At 38.4% G+C, this 22,101-nt stretch overlaps 6 protein-coding genes across 6 annotated transcripts; 3 read left to right on the top strand and 3 right to left on the bottom strand.

Annotated features, from left to right (window-relative positions):
- Positions 1–433: 433 nt before the first annotated feature.
- PKNH_1115400 (conserved Plasmodium protein, unknown function) lies at positions 434–3,235 on the bottom strand (the record flags this gene model as incomplete). The annotated part of the gene is made up of 1 exon (XM_002261295.1): positions 434–3,235. One exon carries the CDS (start codon positions 3,233–3,235, stop codon positions 434–436), a length of 2,802 nt encoding a protein of 933 aa, XP_002261331.1.
- A 1,926-nt stretch (positions 3,236–5,161) lies between these two features.
- Positions 5,162–6,079, bottom strand: PKNH_1115300 (mitochondrial import inner membrane translocase subunit TIM23, putative; the record flags this gene model as incomplete). The annotated part of the gene is made up of 2 exons (XM_002261294.1): positions 5,162–5,499; positions 5,914–6,079. 2 exons carry the CDS (start codon positions 6,077–6,079, stop codon positions 5,162–5,164), a joined length of 504 nt encoding a protein of 167 aa, XP_002261330.1.
- Positions 6,080–9,511: 3,432 nt separating this feature from the next.
- Positions 9,512–11,366, top strand: PKNH_1115200 (ubiquitin-conjugating enzyme E2, putative; the record flags this gene model as incomplete). The annotated part of the gene is made up of 7 exons (XM_002261293.1): positions 9,512–9,559; positions 9,831–10,004; positions 10,152–10,302; positions 10,555–10,624; positions 10,799–10,853; positions 10,978–11,022; positions 11,301–11,366. 7 exons carry the CDS (start codon positions 9,512–9,514, stop codon positions 11,364–11,366), a joined length of 609 nt encoding a protein of 202 aa, XP_002261329.1.
- A 2,246-nt stretch (positions 11,367–13,612) lies between these two features.
- On the top strand, positions 13,613–16,708 carry PKNH_1115100 (phosphatase 2A regulatory subunit-related protein, putative; the record flags this gene model as incomplete). Its single annotated transcript, XM_002261292.1, has 1 exon — positions 13,613–16,708. The coding sequence occupies one exon, from the start codon at positions 13,613–13,615 to the stop codon at positions 16,706–16,708; it is 3,096 nt and encodes a 1,031-aa protein (XP_002261328.1).
- Positions 16,709–18,049: 1,341 nt separating this feature from the next.
- Positions 18,050–18,765, top strand: PKNH_1115000 (conserved Plasmodium protein, unknown function; the record flags this gene model as incomplete). Its single annotated transcript, XM_002261291.1, has 2 exons — positions 18,050–18,293; positions 18,416–18,765. The coding sequence occupies 2 exons, from the start codon at positions 18,050–18,052 to the stop codon at positions 18,763–18,765; spliced, it is 594 nt and encodes a 197-aa protein (XP_002261327.1).
- Positions 18,766–19,766: 1,001 nt separating this feature from the next.
- PKNH_1114900 (regulator of chromosome condensation, putative) lies at positions 19,767–21,206 on the bottom strand (the record flags this gene model as incomplete). Its single annotated transcript, XM_002261290.1, has 1 exon — positions 19,767–21,206. The coding sequence occupies one exon, from the start codon at positions 21,204–21,206 to the stop codon at positions 19,767–19,769; it is 1,440 nt and encodes a 479-aa protein (XP_002261326.1).
- Between the last annotated feature and the right edge of the window lie 895 nt (positions 21,207–22,101).

Genomic DNA, 22,101 nt, shown 5'->3' with positions numbered 1-22,101 from the left:
GATTACCCATTTGACATATTAAAAAAAAAAAAAAAAAGAGTTAACGTTAAAACTGAGGTGGTGAATTGGCGGGAGATGGTGTGCAGTATGGAAGGAAACTGGACACTTCCGAAAATCATCGCATCCCCCTTAACTGCAAAAATCGCAACAAGTGTAAAAAAAAAAAAAAAAAAATATATCAAAAATGATCCTTCTGATTGGAGCGCCCTGCACAACTGCGATTAAAACATTTCACATATTTTAGCTAGCGATAATTATTAACGTCCACCAGGGGAAGTGAAATTACCATGTTGATGTTACTTCTCGGATTGACATTCTTATGAGGGATGATTCTCCATCATTTCTTCTTTCGCTTGGTTTACCAATCAGGGTCCATGCGCCCATGAGGTTGACATATTTCCTCAGCACAACTCGCCCCGCCCCCCCTTTTCACTTATTTTGTTCCTTCTCCTTCCCTGAGCTTGTTGACCTTCTGTGACTTTTTTTTTTTGCTGTCCAAAATTTTGTCCTTATTTTTCGCTTCTGCGTCGGTTTGGTCGTCCACGTCCTCTGCGTGCCGCTGTCCTGTAGTTCCATTTTCTTGATCACCTATTTTAACATTTTTCAATAGTTCATTTTTCTTCTTGTTAAATGCGTAAAGCAGATTTTCCGGATGAGAATTTTTTTTTTTTTTTTTTTGATCGTCCATGTTGTTGGCCTTGCTCGGTGACCTCCCTTCGGGGGAATCAACCAGGTCATCCCGATCCGACACCGACATACGCTCCCTGGCGAAATTTTCATTCTTCGTTTTGACAGGTTTGTTTTTAAGGATGACCTTATCCTTTGTATCATCAGACATTCCTTCCATGTAGGTATTGTAAAAGGAAGCCATTTGATCGATAAACTGGAGATCATTTTTTACCTCTCCATTGGCAATAATGTTGGAGAAATTTGCAAAGGAATTTTCGTCCTCAAAATATTCGGAGCACAGATGATTACTTAACAATTCGTAGCAGACATTTGTTAGATATATGGTTGAGCATTTGAAGGTGAAGGACCATCCACTGATGAGTAGCGTTTTTTTTTTATCTCTCATTTGAATTTCTACATCATTTTCTTCATTAATGCTAGATTGGGTAGTGGAAGAGTTCTCCAGAAATTCTCTCCTCGAGGTGTTTACATCTATGTCAGGATTTTCATTTTTGGTGGAGGAGACAGTATTTGGGAAAGCTGCTCCTGGTGCATCTTTTCCTGAGAGCGCAGACGATGTGTCTTTCCCGCTGGATTTTTCTTTTCCTTTCTTACCTTTTGTTTCTTTCGAATTGTTACTTTGTTGTTGATTACTCTGAGTGGTGACCGTCACATTAGCTGTAGCGCTCTGCTCGACTTCCCCCTCCGGCGAATCAGTAACCCCGTCAGATTCCCTCTTATCCGTATCTAGTGTGCTACCTTTAGTATCCGTTTTACATTTGACTAGCTTAAACTCAATGTCTTCCATATAGTAGGACCATTGCGGAGTAGCATCCTCCACATCGGCAAAAAAGTGAATAAACTTGTCCCATGTGATAACAATTATACCTTCTACGCACTTGTTAAAGAAACCCACACTGGTAAGGTATCCCTTGATCCTAGAACTGAAAATACAAAGTATCGATTTGACATTAATTTCTTGATTATAAAAAATTATAGAAGATTTTATTAAGCTTAGTGCCTTGTTTAACTGAGGAATGCCATCGCAATTGTCGATAAGATGAAAGGGAGTAACCTGTTTTATTAAATCCTGATCATCAATCATGCTTACGGATGATAGATTCTGGAACTGAACTGCATCTATGTTCTTTTCAAGTAAAATGGAATCATATAATATATTCATATTGTTTAAATAAAAATTTAAAAAGCTTTTATATAGGAGAATATATGAACAGAGGATATCCCTAATTGAGTTTTTTTTCCATTCGATCAACTGGAAGAAGATTTTCACACTGGAATTAATAATGTCTAAGTATTCATTTTGTATTTTTAGTAAATCCTTGACATTTTTTATGTATTTCCTTTGACATAGCCAAGAGCATTTTATCTTCTTGCTATCTTTAATTCCATCTGATCTAATTTTCTCGGAATTTGAATAACTATTTTCGAAATATTTCCAATAAATTTTACAGAGCTCTACTTGTTTTAGAAAGTCATTCTTTTTTTTCTTCATTGCATCTATTAAATTTTCTTGTTCTTTCAGATAGCTATCTTTTAATATGTTTAACATTTTTTGATTTATTTTACTGTCTATCACATCGCAACTTATTTTCATGCTGTTCATAATTTTTCTGTAATTCATGAATCCGTATTGCACCCAATCGTCTATAATGTTCTGATTGAGGTTGCACATGTCTGCGTTCACATCGATGACATTATCAGCAATTTCGTTTATTTTGCTTGAGGCATTCTTCCCGTTGTTTTTTGTTAGGAAGGGTGTATCTGCTGCATTTTCTTCCTGGGCGTTACCTGCAATTTCTTCTTCCCTCTTCGACCCTTTCTTCTTCTTTTCCTCTGCATAGTCCATTTTGTTGTTCTTCTTCCCCTTTGTCTTCCCCTCATTCACAGTTGTCGAAGCTGCGTTTTCCTTTTTCTTCTTCAAATCACCTACAGAACCATTCGATTGGCTGTTCAGGGGATTCTCCCCTTGCACGTGGACAATATTTGCAGACTCCCCGTTTGCCAATTCCTCATTTTGAATGTTTAAAAAACTTTGGTTTAAATTATTCACCCGAGTGCTATCCCCCATAGAAACACTTCTATTATAATAGCTCGTATCATTTTTGATGAATTCTTTGAAGAACCTATTCAAGTTGTTAATATTGTAGGAGCCATGCTTTAGTGCCTCCGCCATTTTTTCACTTATCCTTTCGAGGAAATTAATAAAGTTGTTGGTGCAGTTTTCCCTGCTTTTGTGATACTCCGTCATTTCGATGAAATAGTACTTTTTGTAAACTTCGAAAAAAATTTTCTTTTTTTCATGCAGACTTTTTTGATTGTCTTCTTCTGGAGGGTTGTTTTCCCCCACTTGAACATCTGTCGCACTGATTGGGTTCTTCATTTTTTCATTCTTCTGTTGGCTAGACTTATAATTATTTGCAGGATAACCTGCGTTTTTTATCGCACCTCCTTTTGCCCTTAGGGCACTTAAGTAGGTCTCCTTAAACTCGCGTGCCCAAACTGATTCTTCTGATTTTCGGTGGCCAGTCGTTTCGACACCTGGCATAGTAACCGTGTGCGGCTATGGGGGGTGACCGTTTGGCAGTTTGTCGGTTTGGTGATTCTGTGGAAAACCTAGGGGTGACTTGATCCGACGCAGATGGTACAGTTCCGTCGGCCAGCCTCGCCCCAGGTACAACGCGACAACCTCTCGGTGTGCATCAATAACACCTGCCTAATGGTACACGCAGTGGGTAGGTATATTTACTCGGGATCTTACACAAGGAGGGCTATTTAAACAATTTGGCGGGTTGTTCAAAAAAGAAGGTTCAACATAGATAAGTGGCGCATGGAGTAGGGAAAAATCAAAATTTTTCCAAGGGGAAAAAGAAAGGAAAAATAAAAAAAAAAAAAAAGAAAAAAAAAGGAGGGGGGGTAAAGTTAACGTAGTGATAAAGTAAAACGAAGGTGTGCCCACAAGGGTGACTATAAACTCTAGAGATGCGAAGTTGCACAAAAAAAATAAATAAATAAATAAATAAAAACATACATACATGTATATACAAGCGAAACACACCAAGTAGTGTATTTCTTGTAAATCCATACGCACCAATCCGTACTTCCTAACGCATTGCATATGACACTGGTACATTTGGGGGCATGCCTTTCCCTCTTTCAAGGGGGACCAGGAGGCAAGCCCTTTCTGGAGGGCACCCGAGCACAGTTCCCCCAAGGACACTTCATTAGCAATTGTGCCCTTCTCGCTTTCGCTTAGGGTTTTTATTTTGCTTCGCTCGGTGATGCCTCAACTAACCTCGTGTAACTTCACCCTAGATTGTTATACTTTTTCCTACTCGCACAGCTGATGTGTACCTTTTGTCACTCAATGGGAAGAAGAAAAAAAAAAAAAAAAAAAAAAAAAAATTGTATGAACAACAAATCGGCATACATGTGTTATCTCCTTTAAAATGCAAAAGGACGAAATGCCATTTTGCAAATTTGGGTTTACATAAATTTTCCGCATTTTTTTTTTTTTTTAGTGCAAGTCTCTCTACAATGGAAGCACGGGAAAAACAGCACAAGGAAAAATTCCCACATGGGGTAACGCGCAATCTGCGCGTAACAAGATTAACAGGAAAAAAAAAAAAAAAAAAAAAAAAAAAAAAAAAAAGTCGTTTATCGTGTGCTTGCTATGTCAGTACACACCTCTCCCCATTGGACAGAAAAAAAAAAAAAAAAAAAAACAGTGGGAAAAGTTCCTTTTCTGTTGAGCGTCCCCCTCTATATCTGATAAATCGAAAAATAAAGAATTGTATTTTTTTTCTTTACAATTTAAAATGTATTGTTAGTCATACTGTAAAAAAAAAAAAAAGAAAAAGTTGTAACAGGAAGGCAAAATGAACAGAACTGATTGGGTAAAAATAAAATGATGGGACACATAAGTAAAAAAGAAAAAAAAAAAAAAAAAAAAAAAAATTAATTAGGGAGTTAACAAAATGGTGAGGCAGTCATATGAACATATAAGACAAATGCATTTTGTGTGTGTAGCACACTGGGGAATATTTTCTATGTTTAAAAAAAAAGAAAAGTGAATGCGGGAAGCAGTGTATACAACCACTGCTGGGTTTACAAATAAGGAGCGACTTCCTGTAAAAGTTCATATTAAGGGATGCATACAAAAGGGTCAATGTTGTTCGCGTGTGGACAACGGCATAATTGAATATTCTGTTGCGCTGATAAATATACACCGGTTTAAGGTGGGTAGCATAAATTTCATTTGTGTGAACGGTGTCTGTGTGTGGGGGGTGAAACTACAAAAACCAGAAAAAATTAAAAAACGAGAATAATGCGAAATGTGGAGTTCATTTTGCAAAACCTGATTTTCCGCCCAGAAGATACCCCCCCCCCCCAACCACGAGACACGCACGCGTGTCATCACAGGATTGCCATCACAACTGAGTTCAGGCAGCTGCACGCCTGTCCATGGCGCTCACTAAATGTAGCCTCTTTTAAAGCCATAATCAATAAACGAAAAAACAGCAGACGACATCACAGAATAAGCACCCATCATTTTATAACTGGAAGCACTTTTATATATGCTTCCCGCGAGGAATCCTGCTATGGAAGAATTGTACACTTCATCATTCTTTGTGAATAATTTTACCATATTATTTAGGGCGTAGAAAATCATGGTTATTGAGGCCATTTGGTTGGCGACGCTCGGCCCTATCACTGAAGTGGAATTCAAAACGGAGTTCACAAAGAGCTTCCTCGTTTTCCCTCCCTTCAACACTCCACTGATTAACCCGCAACCCCCACCTAGAAGAAGGCCTGTAAGATGGTGTAAATGGTGAATGCGTGAATGAGTAAATGCGTGAATGAGTAAATGCGTGAATGAGTAAATGCGTGAATGAGTAAATGCGTGAATGAGTAAATGCGTGAATGAGTAAATGCGTGAATGAGTAAATGGGTGAATGAGTAAATGCGTGAATGAGTATAGTGTACAGTACAGGGGGAGGTACTATTTTAGAGCCTTTTAACGTATCAAAAAAAGGTTCCAAGCATTGCATTGGGTTCCCCGCTTTTTTTGTTGCAGCTACGAACAGCCCTTAGTTTAAACACTCTCCGGTATGCAAACTGGCACAAAGGGTGATGCTCCACGGGAGTTCGTTCGGATTAGCCATTTAAGCAGAGCGAACGATATAAAATATAATAACCCCTTGCACCATACTTTTGGAGGCGTACCTGTACCGTAGGCCAATCCAACACTGTAGACCAGTTTCTCACCCCACTGTCTACCATATCCTTGCAGATACAAATTTTGCTTGTCAAGCGATAACTTCTTTTCGGGTTTCTTTTTTAATATTTCTAAATCATAGTTGACCGATCCCGTTTTTAAATAATCTCCCATTATATTCCCTTATGCGTTATATATGGGTGTGTTACTCATTTATTTTGAGATAGCTGTGTTTCGTCGAACGGTTTCTACGTGTGCGACTCTCCTTCCTGGTGCACGTGTTCGTTGATTCGTCTTGGATTGAGTAGTTTAAATGCACTTCGATCTGTTTTCCTTGGTGAGGTCTTACTTTTTGTGTTATTTTTTCTCCCTGCTCTGTGCGGGACTAGCTACATACAAACATTCCTTGTTTCCTTTTTCCAGCAAAGGTTCGCCCTGCTGCTCTAAAATAATGATCAATCGGATGAATGTGCCTCTAATATAAGTAGGTCACAAATTCCAGTGATGTCGTTTAAGCTATAAAGAGGGATGTCGCGGCAATATTTTCGAAAAAATGGGAGCTCCGTGAGTCCGTCGAATTTTCAAATTTATCTTCCTTGGTTACATGTTTGCAAGGAGTGGATATGCCAAGGCATATTTGTAGGTACACTCTATGTACGCCTATATATACTCCCATATATATACGCTTGTACTTATGCTTATATGTAGGTGTATGACTGATCAGGTGCGCATACCCTGCGTAGGCAAAGTAGTTACTTGAAGGTTGCGTCGTAATGATTTTTCGTTCTTACAATTCGCAAACAATCGGTTTCTCCGCTCAAGTGTGGTATTTTTTAATTACTCCTTTTTCTAAGGTAAAAAAAAATTGTATACAATTAGTAAGAAGTTTTACGAAGTTCTGAACATAAGTGAGTATGCAAATTTACATGCGGCCAGTGTACAAATATGCCGTAGCTTTCTTACAGTCGCATGTTGGGGCAAACGACGGGGCACCCACATACGGAGTAAAGCTGCATATATAATTAACTGGGTGCCTCTCGCGCGACATTTATGCAGTCCCTCCACCGTCATAATGAGAAAATGCACAGGGGGGAATTTTTAGGATGCTTCTTCCCCATTTGCAACACAGTCGTAAATAAATAAAAAAAAAAAAAAAAAAAAAAAGTGAGAATTTTTTCTTACCAAATTTGTAACGCTATATTTGCTAATATGTATAATGGCACCATTCCCATTTTTTAGTAGACCTTACAAAAAAGAAGTTTGCTCAAAAATTGAGAAAATTTCCATCTGTTCATGAAAAAGTGGGGCAATTTTATTTTTCCATTTTTTTTTTTTTTTTTTGCATAACTAGGGATTGATGTGCGAACAGAATTTACTTCCCTCCTCCCCCCGTTGGGGAAAAGAACAAATGTCGCATTGGAGAAGGGTATCCAGGCAACAGTTTTTTGCCAGAGGAGGATGTTGTTTTTTAATTGACCTGTTACAAGTGGTCAACAGTGAATGCATTTTTCTCCCACAAAAATGACACATAATATGGTGAATATATATATGTACATATATATATATATATATACATGTATATTTCTTTCTGTTTTGTTCAAAAGGAAAGACCTCCATGAACGCCAGAAATTTCGTGTGGGCCGTAACTACGATCGAAGTTGTTTTGTCTCCCTTTTTGCTTTACCCCTGTATGGGGAAAAAGGAACAGCGGAGAATCAACCTCAGTTCAGGATAATACACAAATGCATAATCTTCGACCACGTCTACGACATTTTTTTTTTTTTTTCTGTTAAACAAATCCGCAAATGTAACACCCATCTGCGGAATCTCATTTTTTATGCCTACACGACAAGGTGACGAGAAGGAAGGTTCATTTGTCTCCACTGTTTTTATCACACACATAGTGATGAACGAAATACAAGATACACAAAAAAATTGCCGTATGAATTAGTTTTTCCTGAACGAGAAACTAAGTCAGTAGAAGCGGGAACACTCCATGGTATAATAACGGTAACTTAACAACTCCCCTTGAAAGTAATTTTCCTCCTGGATATTTAAACGCAGCATAGTATACAGATATAGACCATATGGCTGAATACTTTTTTTTTTCCCCTCACACATGCCTTATGTATTAAATGGGAAGTGTAGTCCTTCTTCTCCACTTCATCCTTTTAGCATGTCATCACTCTATATGTTTATGTGGACAACTCCTAAATGTTGTATTTGTTTAATGTGCCAGAGGTCTATTTTAGTTGCTTGTCCGTATGTCCTTTGCGCACATATAGGGTTGGATTGAAGAGTGCGACACAAAAAGGGGAAAGATATACATATACACTTAAATGTGCAAAAAAGAATCATACGTACGTTAGTATGTATATGAATTATTTTTACTTTTTTCCATTTAAGAAGGTTCTATTGCTATTTTGTTTCTTTCGCTTTGCCACAATTCAGCGGGTCGTTATTTTTTTTTCATTTCCCCCCATCAATCAAGAGGAAATAATATAGCGTAATTGTTTTTACAAAAAAAAAAATAAAATAAAATAAATAACACAGCGGTACTGCTAGCGAATTGTGCATATATACACCCTTGTGATGGCACTGAATTGGTGAATTGGAAAAAAAAAAAAAAAAAAAAAAAAAAAAGCGATTCCGCAGCGTACGCGTTTTAGAAATACACATTTCTGTGAAACATCCTTGCCCCTGATTTGTGGCCATTCCGTTGGCCATTTTCTGCGCCATTTTTATTTGCAGCTTCATTTGCGTTATTTTTTCTACTCGTCATTTCCCCCCTCGGGCCATTTTTTTACCCACACAGTTGTGGTCCAGTCCTCCTTCCGATTTTTTTTTTTTTTTTTTTTTTTTTCCCCAATTCACTCGTTTCCCATTCTTTCACAAATTCCTTCTCTTTGTACACTTTGTCTGTACCACTTTTGCTGTCCCGTTTTGCTTCGCTGTCCTTCTCACCCCTTCCCTTTTGGCATTGCTCCTTCCCATTCTCCGTAAATTTACCCATTTGGCCTTTACCAAAATTATGTGCATATGCATGCATGAAATCCTGTTTTCCGTTTCGTTTCCGTCCGTGTAATTTTTTTTCTCACTTTGTTCCTTTCCCCGTGGTTGATAGAACGCACGCAGGAGGAAACTGGTGAAAATATGTACACATATTTACACGCACATGTATACGCACATACATTAACGTGTAAATATACTTCCCAACGCTTTCCAAATGCCTCGCCTCACGCGTTCATACGTACACGCGCATAATAAACACTGATTGCGCAAACTGTACGAAGTAGAAAACGAAAATATAGTACGTAAAAAGTGAAACACCATCATACCGTTTTTTTTTTTTTTTTTTTTTTTTTTTTTTTTTTTTTTTACCCCCCCCCCTTCCTACATATCCATCACCTTTTGGATATTACTACCACAGCGTGTGTATATATATACCCGCGTAGTTGTATACACATTGGCAATTCTATAACCATCTCCCCATTTTTTGTTCATTAAAAATAAAAAATAAAACGCCAACACGTACTTTGTTCTCGTGTTTTTATTTTGGGCATATATACTCACAGACATACATTCAAATAGATCAAGAGAAACAAAATGAATTCCACAACGAGAAGTTCAAAGGAGTTACTCCGTCTGCAGAAGGTAATTGATAAATTGGGAGAGTGCAACTATGAGCACAAGTGGGGTTCTTGGGGACTGTGCGGAAATTCACCCCATTCGTTTTCCTGCATGGAGACCCACCTGTGAGTTATTATTTGAGTACACCCTCGGGAGAGTATACGTGTCTGGGATCCCTTCTACAAAATGACACCAACATTCTTGTACCTTAGGAAGGTACAAAAAAAGATCAAAAAAAAAATAATCATACATGAGGACTTTCTCCCATTCCTTCCCCATACGTAAACCTTATTAGGAGCTAAAAGACATTGAAAATGAAAATGTGCAAGAAATAGATGCCCACGTGAAGGACTCCAATATTTCAGAGTGGGTTGGTTTTATCAAGGGCCCATCGGGGACGCCCTATGAAGATGGGCATTTTATCTTAGACATAACTATACCTAATGATTACCCGTATAATCCACCCAAGGTGAGCACACCCCCCGTAGTGTTATCAAAAATCAAGTGAAGTAGAGAGCTATTGGACAAGTTCATCTGTGCAGGATCGTGTGTATATGAACCTCTTCTATTTGTGCCTTCCTACATTTGCAGTTGCATTCTCTTCCCTTCCCTGTAGATAAAATTCAATACCAAAATATGGCACCCCAACATTTCAAGCCAAACGGGGGCAATCTGCTTGGACGTTTTAAAAAATGAATGGAGTCCCGCGCTGACGATTAGAACTGCACTTTTGTCTATTCAAGCGTTGTTGTCGGATCCGCAACCAGGTGAGCGTTTGCTACAGATATTCTGTAGGCATATGTATATAAAGCATTTGTCCGCACGGAAGTCCCGATTTTTGAGCATTTAAAGCAGGGGAATATTCTTCTTTTTTTGTGTGCGGAAATTTCAAACCATGTTAGAGTTTACAAAATGAAGGATATATTTGTACGGCGAATCAGATACATATACGCACTGCGATTGTGCATATAAAATTTTATTTCCTTCCTGTGTGAATTTCCCGTTTTCTTTTTCTGTAGATGACCCCCAAGACGCAGAAGTAGCAAAAATGTACAAAGAGAACTATTCCCTATTTTTAAAAACAGCCAGGTTCTTAGCACAAGAAAAATGCACACACACACACACCATTTTGATAACCCCTTTTGGGGAGGAGGTGCATCTGCAGAGTGTATCTCTCTTATGGTTATTTCTTCCTCAACGAGTGGTGTTTTATTACGAATTCTTTTATTTATTTTTTTTTTTTTCCCCGTTTTCCCCATTCAGTGTGTGGACGAAGACTTTTGCCACGGGCCCAAAACTCGAGCCAAGAGAAGTCATTGTAATTACGCAACAGCAGAATAGGAGATGCCATTTTGAGTCGAACCTTTTAATACGTTGAGGGAGATAAATATAGGATATTTCATTTTTTTTTTTTTTTTTTTTTTTTTTTTCACCCCGTTCAGATTAAGAAGATCACCGAAATGGGATTTACGGAGGACCAGGCGAAGGTCCCTAAGAGTGCACAAGCACGTGCATGCATACGGCTCCTTTTTGCCAAATGTGCAGCCATGATCGTACACACAAGAAATTACGCAAAATACTTGTCTTGTGCAACGCGATAAAGAATATATGTAACTTGTGGAGAAAGTTTCTCAGTACTTTCCCCCCCTCCCCCCTCTTTATTTCTTTTTCTTTTTTTCCTTTTATATATATATATATATATATATATATATATATATATATATATATATTTTATTTTTATTTTTTTTTTTTTTTTCCTCTGCAGAATGCCTTAATAAATGCCGATTGGAATGAAACCCTGGCACTAAACACTCTTCTCGAAAATTCATAATTTGGACATGTAAAGAATCATGCAAAAATACGGTTTAGTAAAATATAATATGTTTATGTATCAATAGTATTAAATTAGCCACGTTGTTAATTTCCTTTTTTTTTTTTTTTTTTTTTTAATTCAAATATGATAATTTGGTTGCTATTGCATTTTTAAGCCATAATTTTTTGTGTACACATATTACAACGCCTTTTTTATAAGGCTATTTTTTTTTTTTTTTTTTTTTTTTTTTTTTTTTGCCGTCTGATAAATTTGTTTAAAAATTAATAAAAAATTTTCCTCTTTAAAGAAAATTAAGTATACTGAAAAAGGAAAAGAAATGAACATCAAAACATGATGATAAAAAAGAAAAAGGCACACACATCCTTTGTTTGTATACATGACTTGTGCGCATTTTCCAGAGAATAAAACCAAATACGAATCTTTTAATTTTTTCCCATTTGGAAGCTCAGTTTGTTATGCAAAGGTGGACCTTCTTTTGTGCCCCTTTTTTTTTACTTCATAATAATGTGGCATATGTTGCCTTCATAAGAGTAGTTTTTTTTTTTTTTTTTTTTTCTTCCACCACTGATTGTGTTACCATCTATAGTGGCGTAGTACAATTCGTTACGACTTCTTGTCCATGGGGACTCTCTCGGTTTTTTTGAGTTCCCATTTTGTGGCCATGGTTTGCAGATGAGTAGAAGCATTTGGACCTAAAGCACGTCGAAAACTACACTTTGAGCTACTGGAAATGATATGCGACTGTACAGGAGGAGTCGAATGTGCTGCCACGTCCCGCCAAATTGCTCTTTGGTTACCTTCCCGTTTAACCTTCACACCGTCCACTTTAAGGCGAACAAAGGAGTACACACAGTATGCGCCCTTAAAAAATGTGAAACGAACATGGACACATTTTTCTCCATGTGCGAGCACACATTTGTGTATAGCGGCTGGGAAGAACAGAGAATCTTTGTTTGTATTTCCCAGAAGGGTCATTTTTAATTTGTCAACTTGACTATGAAAATTTTACACTCAAAAATTTTCCGTGTCAAAATTGTGTACTTGTTTTAATTTTTTTTTTTTTTTTAGCAGGTGAATTTTCTTCTTTTCCAACATTTTTTTCTTAAAAAATATGAAGCCCTTTTTAAGGGATGCTGCGAACAGTCCAATTTTTTTTTTCCTTGTCAGAGAAGAAATCACCGCGTGATTGCTCTCCCTGGGGATTTGACAAAATGGGAACGCGACTATAAGTACTAATTGCCTATGAATGTAGATTGTTCATCCCCAGGTGAGCATTTTTCTTTCTTTTTTTTTTTTTTTTTTTTTTTTCCTTTCCTTTTTTTATTATGGTCCCACGTGGCGGTCTTCCCCTATACATCCTTATGCATGCAGTGGAAACATACTCCTTTTATGCACGCGCACGTACACTGAAATCTCCCGTGTGACCAAACAGGAAGGAACACTTAACACCCTATGCTGGAACCCAATTTGTTTCACCTTTTAGTTACCCTTTCCTACATATATGAGGGAGGCCTTTCCTATTATAATCCGTTTCGAGGGTTAATATAATTTCCTTCGATGCGATTTCGGGGGGGGGACCAAAGGGAAGGCTAAAAGTGTGCGCGAAAAGACGAACTGGTGAAACTATTAAGGAACTACATCGTTGTATATTAACTTTTTCCTCTTTTATGAAGACCCAATTTGAATTTTCAAGACGACTTTTTGCATTCATAAGGAAGGTGTGGAAGTGAGGCGTGCGTCAAAAGGTAGCACCACCACACCTTTTTAGCATTTACGCTGTTCTCCTCCGTGTGCCAAGAAGGGAAAGGCCATAGAAAAAGGAATCACCCACGAGCAGGAGGATTCCTTTCCATCGTTGTAGCTTTACCATTGAAGGTACACGTGAAAGTCGTAAAATAGAACTGCTCTTCTCCCAGTGCATGGGGAAGGAAAAAAAAACTCCATAGGTATATATATGATATACATATATTTACGCATGTATGCTCCAGAGGGGAAGTGAATGAATGCATTACCAGGCATGAACGTACCAACGTGTGAACTCCTTCCTCACTGATTTTTCCTATTCTACTGGGCGTATAAAGCGGTCCACAGGGAAAGAGGCTAATTTGGGGGGCAAGTCAAAATTAAGACGAATTGCGTGGACGCGAGGGAGAAAGAATCCCGTAGGAACAACCAAACGTAGCGCATAACAAGGCAAGGGCGAAACGGAAGGAAAGAACGGAAGGAAGAAACGGAAAGACAAAATGAAACGATCCAAATTTATAGCAAACGCGACGATGAAGAATGAGAAGGTGAATGTCCACGCAGACAATTTTATACCCCCAGGATCGGAAAAATCAGAAATGAAAAATTTTAATTTTTTTCCCCATTTATTTTTAAAGGGGGAATTAATGAGACAGTTTTTGATGGACGAAGATGTGTGGCTATTTATACAAAATTTTAAGATGAAATTAAAGGAAAGTCCAAATGATGTTGATAACTGGTTGGATTATCAGCTACACTTAGCAAAAAACAGCATGGGGAATTTGTTCCACTCGGATATCCCCCCATTTGAACACATAAAAAAAAGCAGCGAAATTTTTAGCTCAAAATCTTATTACGAAGTTGATAGAAATTTTGATCATCTTAATGAGTTTGGCAAACGGAATGATTTTTATGAACAGTGTAGGAGAAGTACCTGTGATGATTTGGACCAACTGGATCGACGAACTCTCCGTAGCGGAGAGAGGGAAAAATACAACGATGATGATGATGGTGATGATCATGTGAAGGAGGGAAACAGGACCACCGCTGTGGAATTAGGAACACGAGGAACAAGCAGAGTTGGCATAGATGACATCCTAATAAGGAGAATGTCTCAAAGCGAACATGGGAAAGAGAGTCGCAGCATCCAGGTGGGGTATAGTATTCCCACAGTGAAGGATGACCAACATCTGGAGGAAAGCAGAAGTTGCGCTGGATCGAGAGATACTCCAAGTGGATCTGCACAAAGGAAGATCAGTGAGGTCGGAAGTGATCTCCACTTCAGCGGCGAACGGAATGATCACACGGATGTACACACCGACGCACACACCGACGCACACACCGATGTACAGACGGATGAGAATTCGAAACACTACCACAATGGTGAAGACATAATAATAAAAAGGAGGCATGATGGAAGGGAAGAAAGCAATGTGGGTAGAAGCAATTACAGTGGCGTGGACAAGGAGGAATCGCACGGAATTATGGGAAGGATACAGCAATTCAGAGAGAGAAACAATTTCGAGGATGAAATTTTTAGCCCTCAAGGTAAGGCAGTAATGAAGTCGAAATATGAGGTTTCCACTGTCCCTACGCAGTGTAGTGTGAAGGACGATATAATGACTTCGTCAAGGGAAACTACACATGGAGAAGAAGGGTCACATTGGAAGGCAGAAGATGATTATATTCGCGATGTTGCAGAGAAAGGAGAACTAAATCAGGAGGATACTTCTCTCGGAGAGAATGAGATTGGGGATGGAAACGGGAGAAATGGAACCCGTGAGAAACGCCACCCTGGAGGGAGCATCTCCCCCGTTGAGGAATCCCTTCAGGAGGAAAAACAATTAAGAGAAGCCTTGAATATGAAGGTGGTATCTAACAAAGTGATACCCAACCATGTGGCGACCAGTCAAGGGTACGAAACGCAGCATAGAACAGGGGCTATCATTGCGACCAAAATTCCAGCGGAGGAGAGTCTCCTTCCAAAGAAAAACAAACTGATAGAACAATCTATGCATGAAGAGAAACAAATCCGAAATGATTCCATATATAACTCTGAACCGAGGGAGAACAAATTGTCGGATAAAAAGAAAATGGAGGTGCCCATTGTGATACCCAAAATGACAGTTACCATAGACAACATGACGAATGAGGAGATGGACAAAAAATTAAAAAATATATTCAGCCAATATGATAATAAAATGAATTTAGATTTGTTTGAAAAACTACTAGTAGTAGACTTTCTAAAAATCGGAAGATATATGAGTCATACTTTGTACTCTCGCATTGAGAAAGCCAATGAAGATTTTGTAACATGTGAAGAAGTGAGGAAATACTTCCGTAATCGTTTTATTGATGGCACGAAGGATCCAAGTTATTACAACGATAGTAGGTATAGGAGTTTATTTGAAAAGGCCAGACAGGGAAGCGTAAAGGGCGCCCTGCACGTCGTTACTACATCTAATGGAGATATCGGTGAGGAAAGTGTGAATGAAATTTCTCATTTGCACAGTGAAGCAAGCCGTCTAGATTGCGACGAACATACATTAGAAGAGAATAACGGAGGATGTAGCCAAAAGGGAGAGATTGTAGATGTCCCATACAAAAAGTGTTCTATTGTAAATTTCTTCAATGCAGTTAAGGACCAAAATAGGGACTACATTGAGTTTAAGGATTTTGATGTGTTCGTAAGGGAAATTCTAAAGAGAAACACATCTTTACAATTTTTACATGAACACGTAGAATTTTTAGAAAGATACATAGAATCAGTCATCGTGAGGATATATTATCACATAGATGTAAATGACACGAATAGGGTGTACCTAAAAGACTTGAAGAGACACAACTTAGCTCACATCTGGTGTTGTCTCGATGACAATATAAAAGTACAGCACGTGAAAAACTACTTCAGTTATTCCCATTTCTATGTGTACTATTGCACCTTTTGCCAAACAAGCAGTTGCAAAGATATGCTTATTGATGACAACGATCTGTACAGATTCGATAACCATTCGCTTAACGATTTTATAGTAAATAGAATTTGGTCTAGAATCTCTATTAAGCTAGCAGGACCAAATGAAAAATATATGTGTCTAAACGACTGGATTTATTTTATCATGAATTACGAAGACATGACAACCGATCGGGCCATAGAATTTTGGTTTAAATTAATTGACTTGGACGCTGATTGTGTTATTAGGGACCATGAAATTCAAGTTTTTTTTAACATTCAAATGGAGAGATTAAAGTCACATTATTTAGAAGAACCCAAATTTGAAGATTGGTTATGCCAGATGAATGATGCCATTCAGCCAAAGAATGAAGGAAATTTTACTCTGTCCGATTTTAAAAGGAATAAGAAATATGCCGCGAGATTTTTCGGCTGCTTGGTTAGCTTGTCCAAGTTATTAGCTTGGGAGAGCAGGGATGTCTACAAGGAATTGCAAATCGAGACGGAATTCCCCCACTCCACTCCATGGGAGATTTTCTGCAAAACTAAGTATGATGAGCTGTGCTACATGGATAATGAAGGCTGTTATGAGGACAATTTTGATACCTACGATGGGAAAGGCTACTACGGTTTGGACACAGATTGAAGGAGGAAGCACAGTTTTACGGGGGGTGCCATATCGTGTGTGGGTTCACTACCTTCTCATTTGAATTTCCTCAAGCATCTATTCTTAGCGTCGATTTATATCGTCCCTGTGTACCTGTACCATATGGCCTGCAGACGCACAAGCGTGATGAGATGATCTCTGTGTGAAGATTAACCCGCGGGGGGCGTGACCCCTGACAATATGCATCAGCCGGGGGGAATCTCCAAAAGTAGAAAATATTTTTTGGAGCGTAGGCCAGGCCAACAACGCGCGAGAGGGAAAAAAAAGGTATTCGTGGGGAATACCAATTTGGGGCAACATAAATGGGGCGAAAAAAAAAAAAAGAAAAGACGAACGTACCAATTCTTCCTTTTTTTTTTTTTTTCTTTATTTTTTTTTGTGGAGTAAAGCCATCTTATCAGAATGCCTCTAATAAGGAACATTTCACAGAAAAAAAACCTTCACAATTTGTTTACCTTTTCGAACGGAAGCTCATGCTGTTGGTACTCGAATTAAATGCGTCTGGACAAGTACCTTTTATATTAGTGTAAAAAAAATAATTAATGCGTAAAGCACAATTTGTGGTATTTTTTTTTTTATACCCACTTTGCATTTTTTCAGTTGTGCATAATCAACATGAAGAAATGAGCCTTCATAATTAATTTCCATACCCCCCTCCTGATGATTCTTCATTTGATCATATAAGCACATATAAATGTGTGCACAATGTTGTTTTATGTTTGTCCTTATCATGTTATATCACCCAATGTGCACACTTTTGAGCAATGATTTTTTTTTTTTTTTTTTTATGGAAGACAGTTCCATGACTTCCTCATTTGAAGAAGGCAAATATCGACGTACGTCTATCCCCCTCGTCACCTCATTGCACACACGTATTTATGTGTTTATCCACTTATAAATATTACCACTTTTTTAATCATTTGTTTATCCCACCTTTTCACCATTTTTTTATAACCTCTTTTTTTACCATTTGTTTAGGGCTTTTTTTAAATTTTAATTATCCCTCCATCATTGCTCTGCAACGACTGAACATGCGCTACATTTTTTATGTTTTCTTCAGCAGATAACATATGTAGCATTTTCCTTTACCGGCAATTATGCTAAAAGTAACTCGGGTGCGTCTTCATCCATTCTACAGACCATTTTTGCCACTTTTTTTTTTAAAACACCACTCCCTGTGGGCACGCAGAGGGTGAGCAGTGGCATTGATATTGGAATTAGCGTCCCTATAAGAAGCCACATCCCCAATAGGAGGGGACATCGGGCAAGGCGGTACCAACCGAGCAGTGTGTGTAAAAAAAAAAAACGGGGACCAAAATAATGTGTATACGCATGAGCAAACTTACAGGGTTGAATGAAAAAATTCGAGGATCGCTATTTCGAAGAAAAATCAGCGGGCCGACTCCGCTGTACAAAACGCCCCTTAGATACATTTGGTTCATTTTTTTCTACATAGACATATTCTTGCTATATGTCTTCACCTTCTCGTGCTTTTTCTCCATAATTCTGCGCCAAGAATGCTTTGAATCATTTTCCATCCTTTTTTGTACCGCGGCAAATTTGGGTAATTTTTTTTTTTTTTTTTGTCTTCGCACACGACAAAGCAGCGTGTGCGTTGCCAGGTATACCCAGCTGATATGTAACTTTTTTTTTTTTTTTTTTTTTTTTTTTTTTCGCACTTTTCAGTTTCGAGCTTTTTTATTGACTTTTTTTTTATGCTAATAAAGGGAGAAGAAATTGTGAGCGAAGATGAAATTATCGTATCAACCATTTTGACAATAACGTTATGTATCCTTAAGGTTGCTACGAACTTTTGCATATTTTATTTCTCTGTGATTACGTCGGGGAAAATCATGGACTCAACGGATGTGCATATGAAGGAAAGATGCCATACGTCCGCCGCAAAATGGCTGCTATTGAATTGTATAATTATAAACTCCTTTTCGTTCCTGGAAACTTATATTGAAACCATTTTGACTTTGTTCTCGATAGTTCATTTTAAGAGACAAGTGCAGAATTACGAGACGATCGTTTAAGGGTGTGCAAATGGGGTAGTATCCCCTGCGCACAAACTTTTATTGACTTTCACCTTTGCAAAGCCATCTTAAATGATAATTTAGCGAGCTATAATTTCATCCTCCCTCTAATTGAAGTGAGCTAAAATCATTCTGTACTTTCAACTTTACTAAAAGGGACAAGCTGTGCGGGGAAAATTGCACACGCTGCATTTGCAGAAATGTGTGCTAGCGAAAAATGGGCAGTGATTTTTTTTTTTTTTTTTTTTTTTTTTTTTTTTTTTTTTTACGTGTGCTTCATTAAATGTGGCTATCGCTAGCTACGAATTTAGTGTTCACGCGTTTGAAGGAAAAAACTTTACAAAAAAGTCATAAAAAATACATGATAAAAAATACGTTAAAAAAAAAAAAGCTCTACATAAACGCGCCATTAAGCATGCGCAGGAAAAACAAAAACAAACGCCCGTGTTACGCTCATTCCACATTTAGAAAGTAAATTAACCACAAGAAATGGGCAACGTGGACAACAAATATACAATTAAAAAGGCCATTTCGAGCGAAACAATTAACTAATTAACCCACCAGACGTTGACACGCGGGAAGGGCACGCTGTGGAATGGTAGGGAGGAGAGACGCTAACGCACCAACCCAGTAAGCAGCGCGTGTGCATGAAAAGGGGAAATTATTTAAAGCTACCAGGTGCACATCTCGTGGGAAGATTCACGTGGTGACAAAAAAAAAAAAAAAAAAAAAATCGGGAGAAGGAACAACATCGTTAGGAATATGCACACCCGCATGAGGCTGCTGCTAATTCCGTACATAGGGAACTTCCATCCTTCCCTTTTTCCCCCAATAAAAAAGTAACAAACAAACAGAAGGAAACTACATTCTCCTCTTTTGCAAAGATGCATGCACTGCTTCGAAATGGATACTCGTTCTGGTGTAATTATTTATGGACTTGTAGGCTTGTTTCCCCTTGGTGTAGATGTCACCCTTGCCCCATCCCACCACCTCTGTGGGAGCTACGTCGACACGTAGGCGCTTTCCTCCTGTACGGAGTAAAATGTCTTATCAGAGTACTGATCACCTTGCTTGGTATGTTCGCACGTCTCTCCTCCGACAACTACAATGGTGAAGTCATCACCCAAATAAGCATTGGTAACCTTCTGGTGCAGCATAGAATAAATTAAGGTAGCTTTGTTAAACTTTTGCTTGAGCCCCGACTGAATGGAAATTCCTGGCTGGACATTCTGGTTTAATAGAAAATCCGAACTGGCAGTAAAGATTAATTTGTGATGCGCTGAATGGCCCCACATGTAGAGTTGATTAAACTTGTTGATACAAGCCGAGTGCCTTTCTCCACAGAAAACCTTTTTGGCCTTTTGATTATTTTCATGTAACTCCACAAATTTTGGTGTAGTTACAATATTTTGAAAACCCGAAATCCCACACTGGCCTGAAATTTTATCACCAAAGGACCACACATGTTCATCTTCTGTTATTAGGAGCACATGTCTAGCTCCTGCACTTACTTTATTTATATTCGGCAACTTTTTATTGTTAGCGTCCCTTAGGATCAGGGGTTCAGGGTATATAAAATAGCAGCCACCCTCATCATCAAAGGATCGTCTGCATAGCTCTCCATATGTGCCATCTCCCCATCCGTACAATTCTCCATTCAGAAGAAGCAAAATGCCGAAATTTTTCCCCATGGCTATTTGCTTAATTTTGTTACACTCAAATTTGTAGAAAAAGGTGGGAACATATTTCAAATAATTATTGTACGTTTCTCCCCATATGTACATGGAACTATTAGAATCACATACAGCTATACTTTGGTTATATTTTGCATAAATTTGTGTGCAAATTTTTTTTTTCTTTTCACACTTTTCGTAATCAGTAATTAAATGTGACAGGGCGTTCAATGTAGTTTCAATCACATCACCATAATCAATTATATTCAAAATGGTTGGTTCGTATTTATCCATGTTACACTTTAAGCCATTATAATTTCCATGACCCCATGTGTAGAGAATATTGTCGTTAGACAAACAGAGGGAGTGATTATATCCACAGGCTATTTGCTTGATGTGATTGACCGATTCGATTAGAGTTGGTTGGATACTGTAGACGATTAAATTTCCTTGTCCTAACTCTCCATGTAACCCCTTTCCAAAGGAGTACATATTTCCTGTGTTGCTCAAAAATAGCGCACATGATTTGTTGCAACTAATTTCTTTAATTTTCACGTTACAGAGCTCGGTGTATATCGTTGGCAAATGCTCAGGCGTGTCGTCGTTCTCGTTGATCACTCTCTTCCCCCAGTAGTAAATAATGGTCCTTTTGTCTTCATATTTCGGTAGTCTTTTAATGAAATCTGACGAGATGATGGCTTTTGTCACTAGCTTCGGCTGCGACACGTTTTCTTCTTTCGACTTTTTTATTTTGAACAAGTTTGGCATTTTATACGATGCATGGGGAGGGAACTAAAATTTTTACTTGCGGGTGTCTATCTGTACATGTGTGTATATGTACGCGTGTTTATCCCAACGTTTGTGTATCCGTACATATGGGTATCTGTACGTATGCCTCGGGAGGAACCCCGTTCTTCTTGATATTTTTTTTTTTTTTTTTTTTTTTTTTTGGGGGGGTGCCCAACCGACAGGGGCATACCCGCACGGGGCGCAAAATTACGCATAAAGTGAAATTGTCACAATGGACGGTACCATCCTGTATAGTGATACACAATGAAGCAAAAAAAAAATAAATAAATAAAATAATAAATTTCCCGTGTATACACATTTACATAATATGGGAAAAAAAAAAAAAAGAAAAAAAAAAAAAGAGGAAAATGAACAGGCGTGTTCCATGCTGGCCGGGAAAATAATTACAGCCAAGGATGTGCACATGCGGAGGGCACAAATTGCCTCATGCCTCACTCTCTCTACGGATGTATGCGCATAGTAACGGTGCGTATGTATGGTTATCCGCCCTTTACAGTACGAGTGCCTGCCACGCTCGTGTCTTAAAGAGTAGTAAAAAAAGGGTGTACAAATGTGAGTATGTACTGATGCGATGCGGCCGCAAATTCAAATTCAGCAAGCGGCAGGCGGCGGATTTTTCGCGCATGCCCATTTTGCGCATAATTGTGACTTACAAAGGGTATGCTCTTCGCAAGAGTATTTTTTGCCCCTCCCAAGTGCGAGTTTCCTCTTTTCCGCGAAAAATGTGAAAAAGAGGGGGAAATGGGAGGAAAATAGCCAAAGTGCAGTTCCTATCGATGGGTATAAATGCATACCCATGGGCATGCTTTTTTTTTCACGGCGAGACTTATTGTCATATGCGGGTGAAACATTT

This window comes from Plasmodium knowlesi (assembly GCF_000006355.2).
Source record: "Plasmodium knowlesi strain H genome assembly, chromosome: 11".
In the NCBI taxonomy this organism is placed as follows: Eukaryota; Apicomplexa; class Aconoidasida; order Haemosporida; family Plasmodiidae; genus Plasmodium; species Plasmodium knowlesi.
Note: the sequence above shows the minus strand (reverse complement) of the source record. Positions and strands in the feature narration are given on the sequence as shown.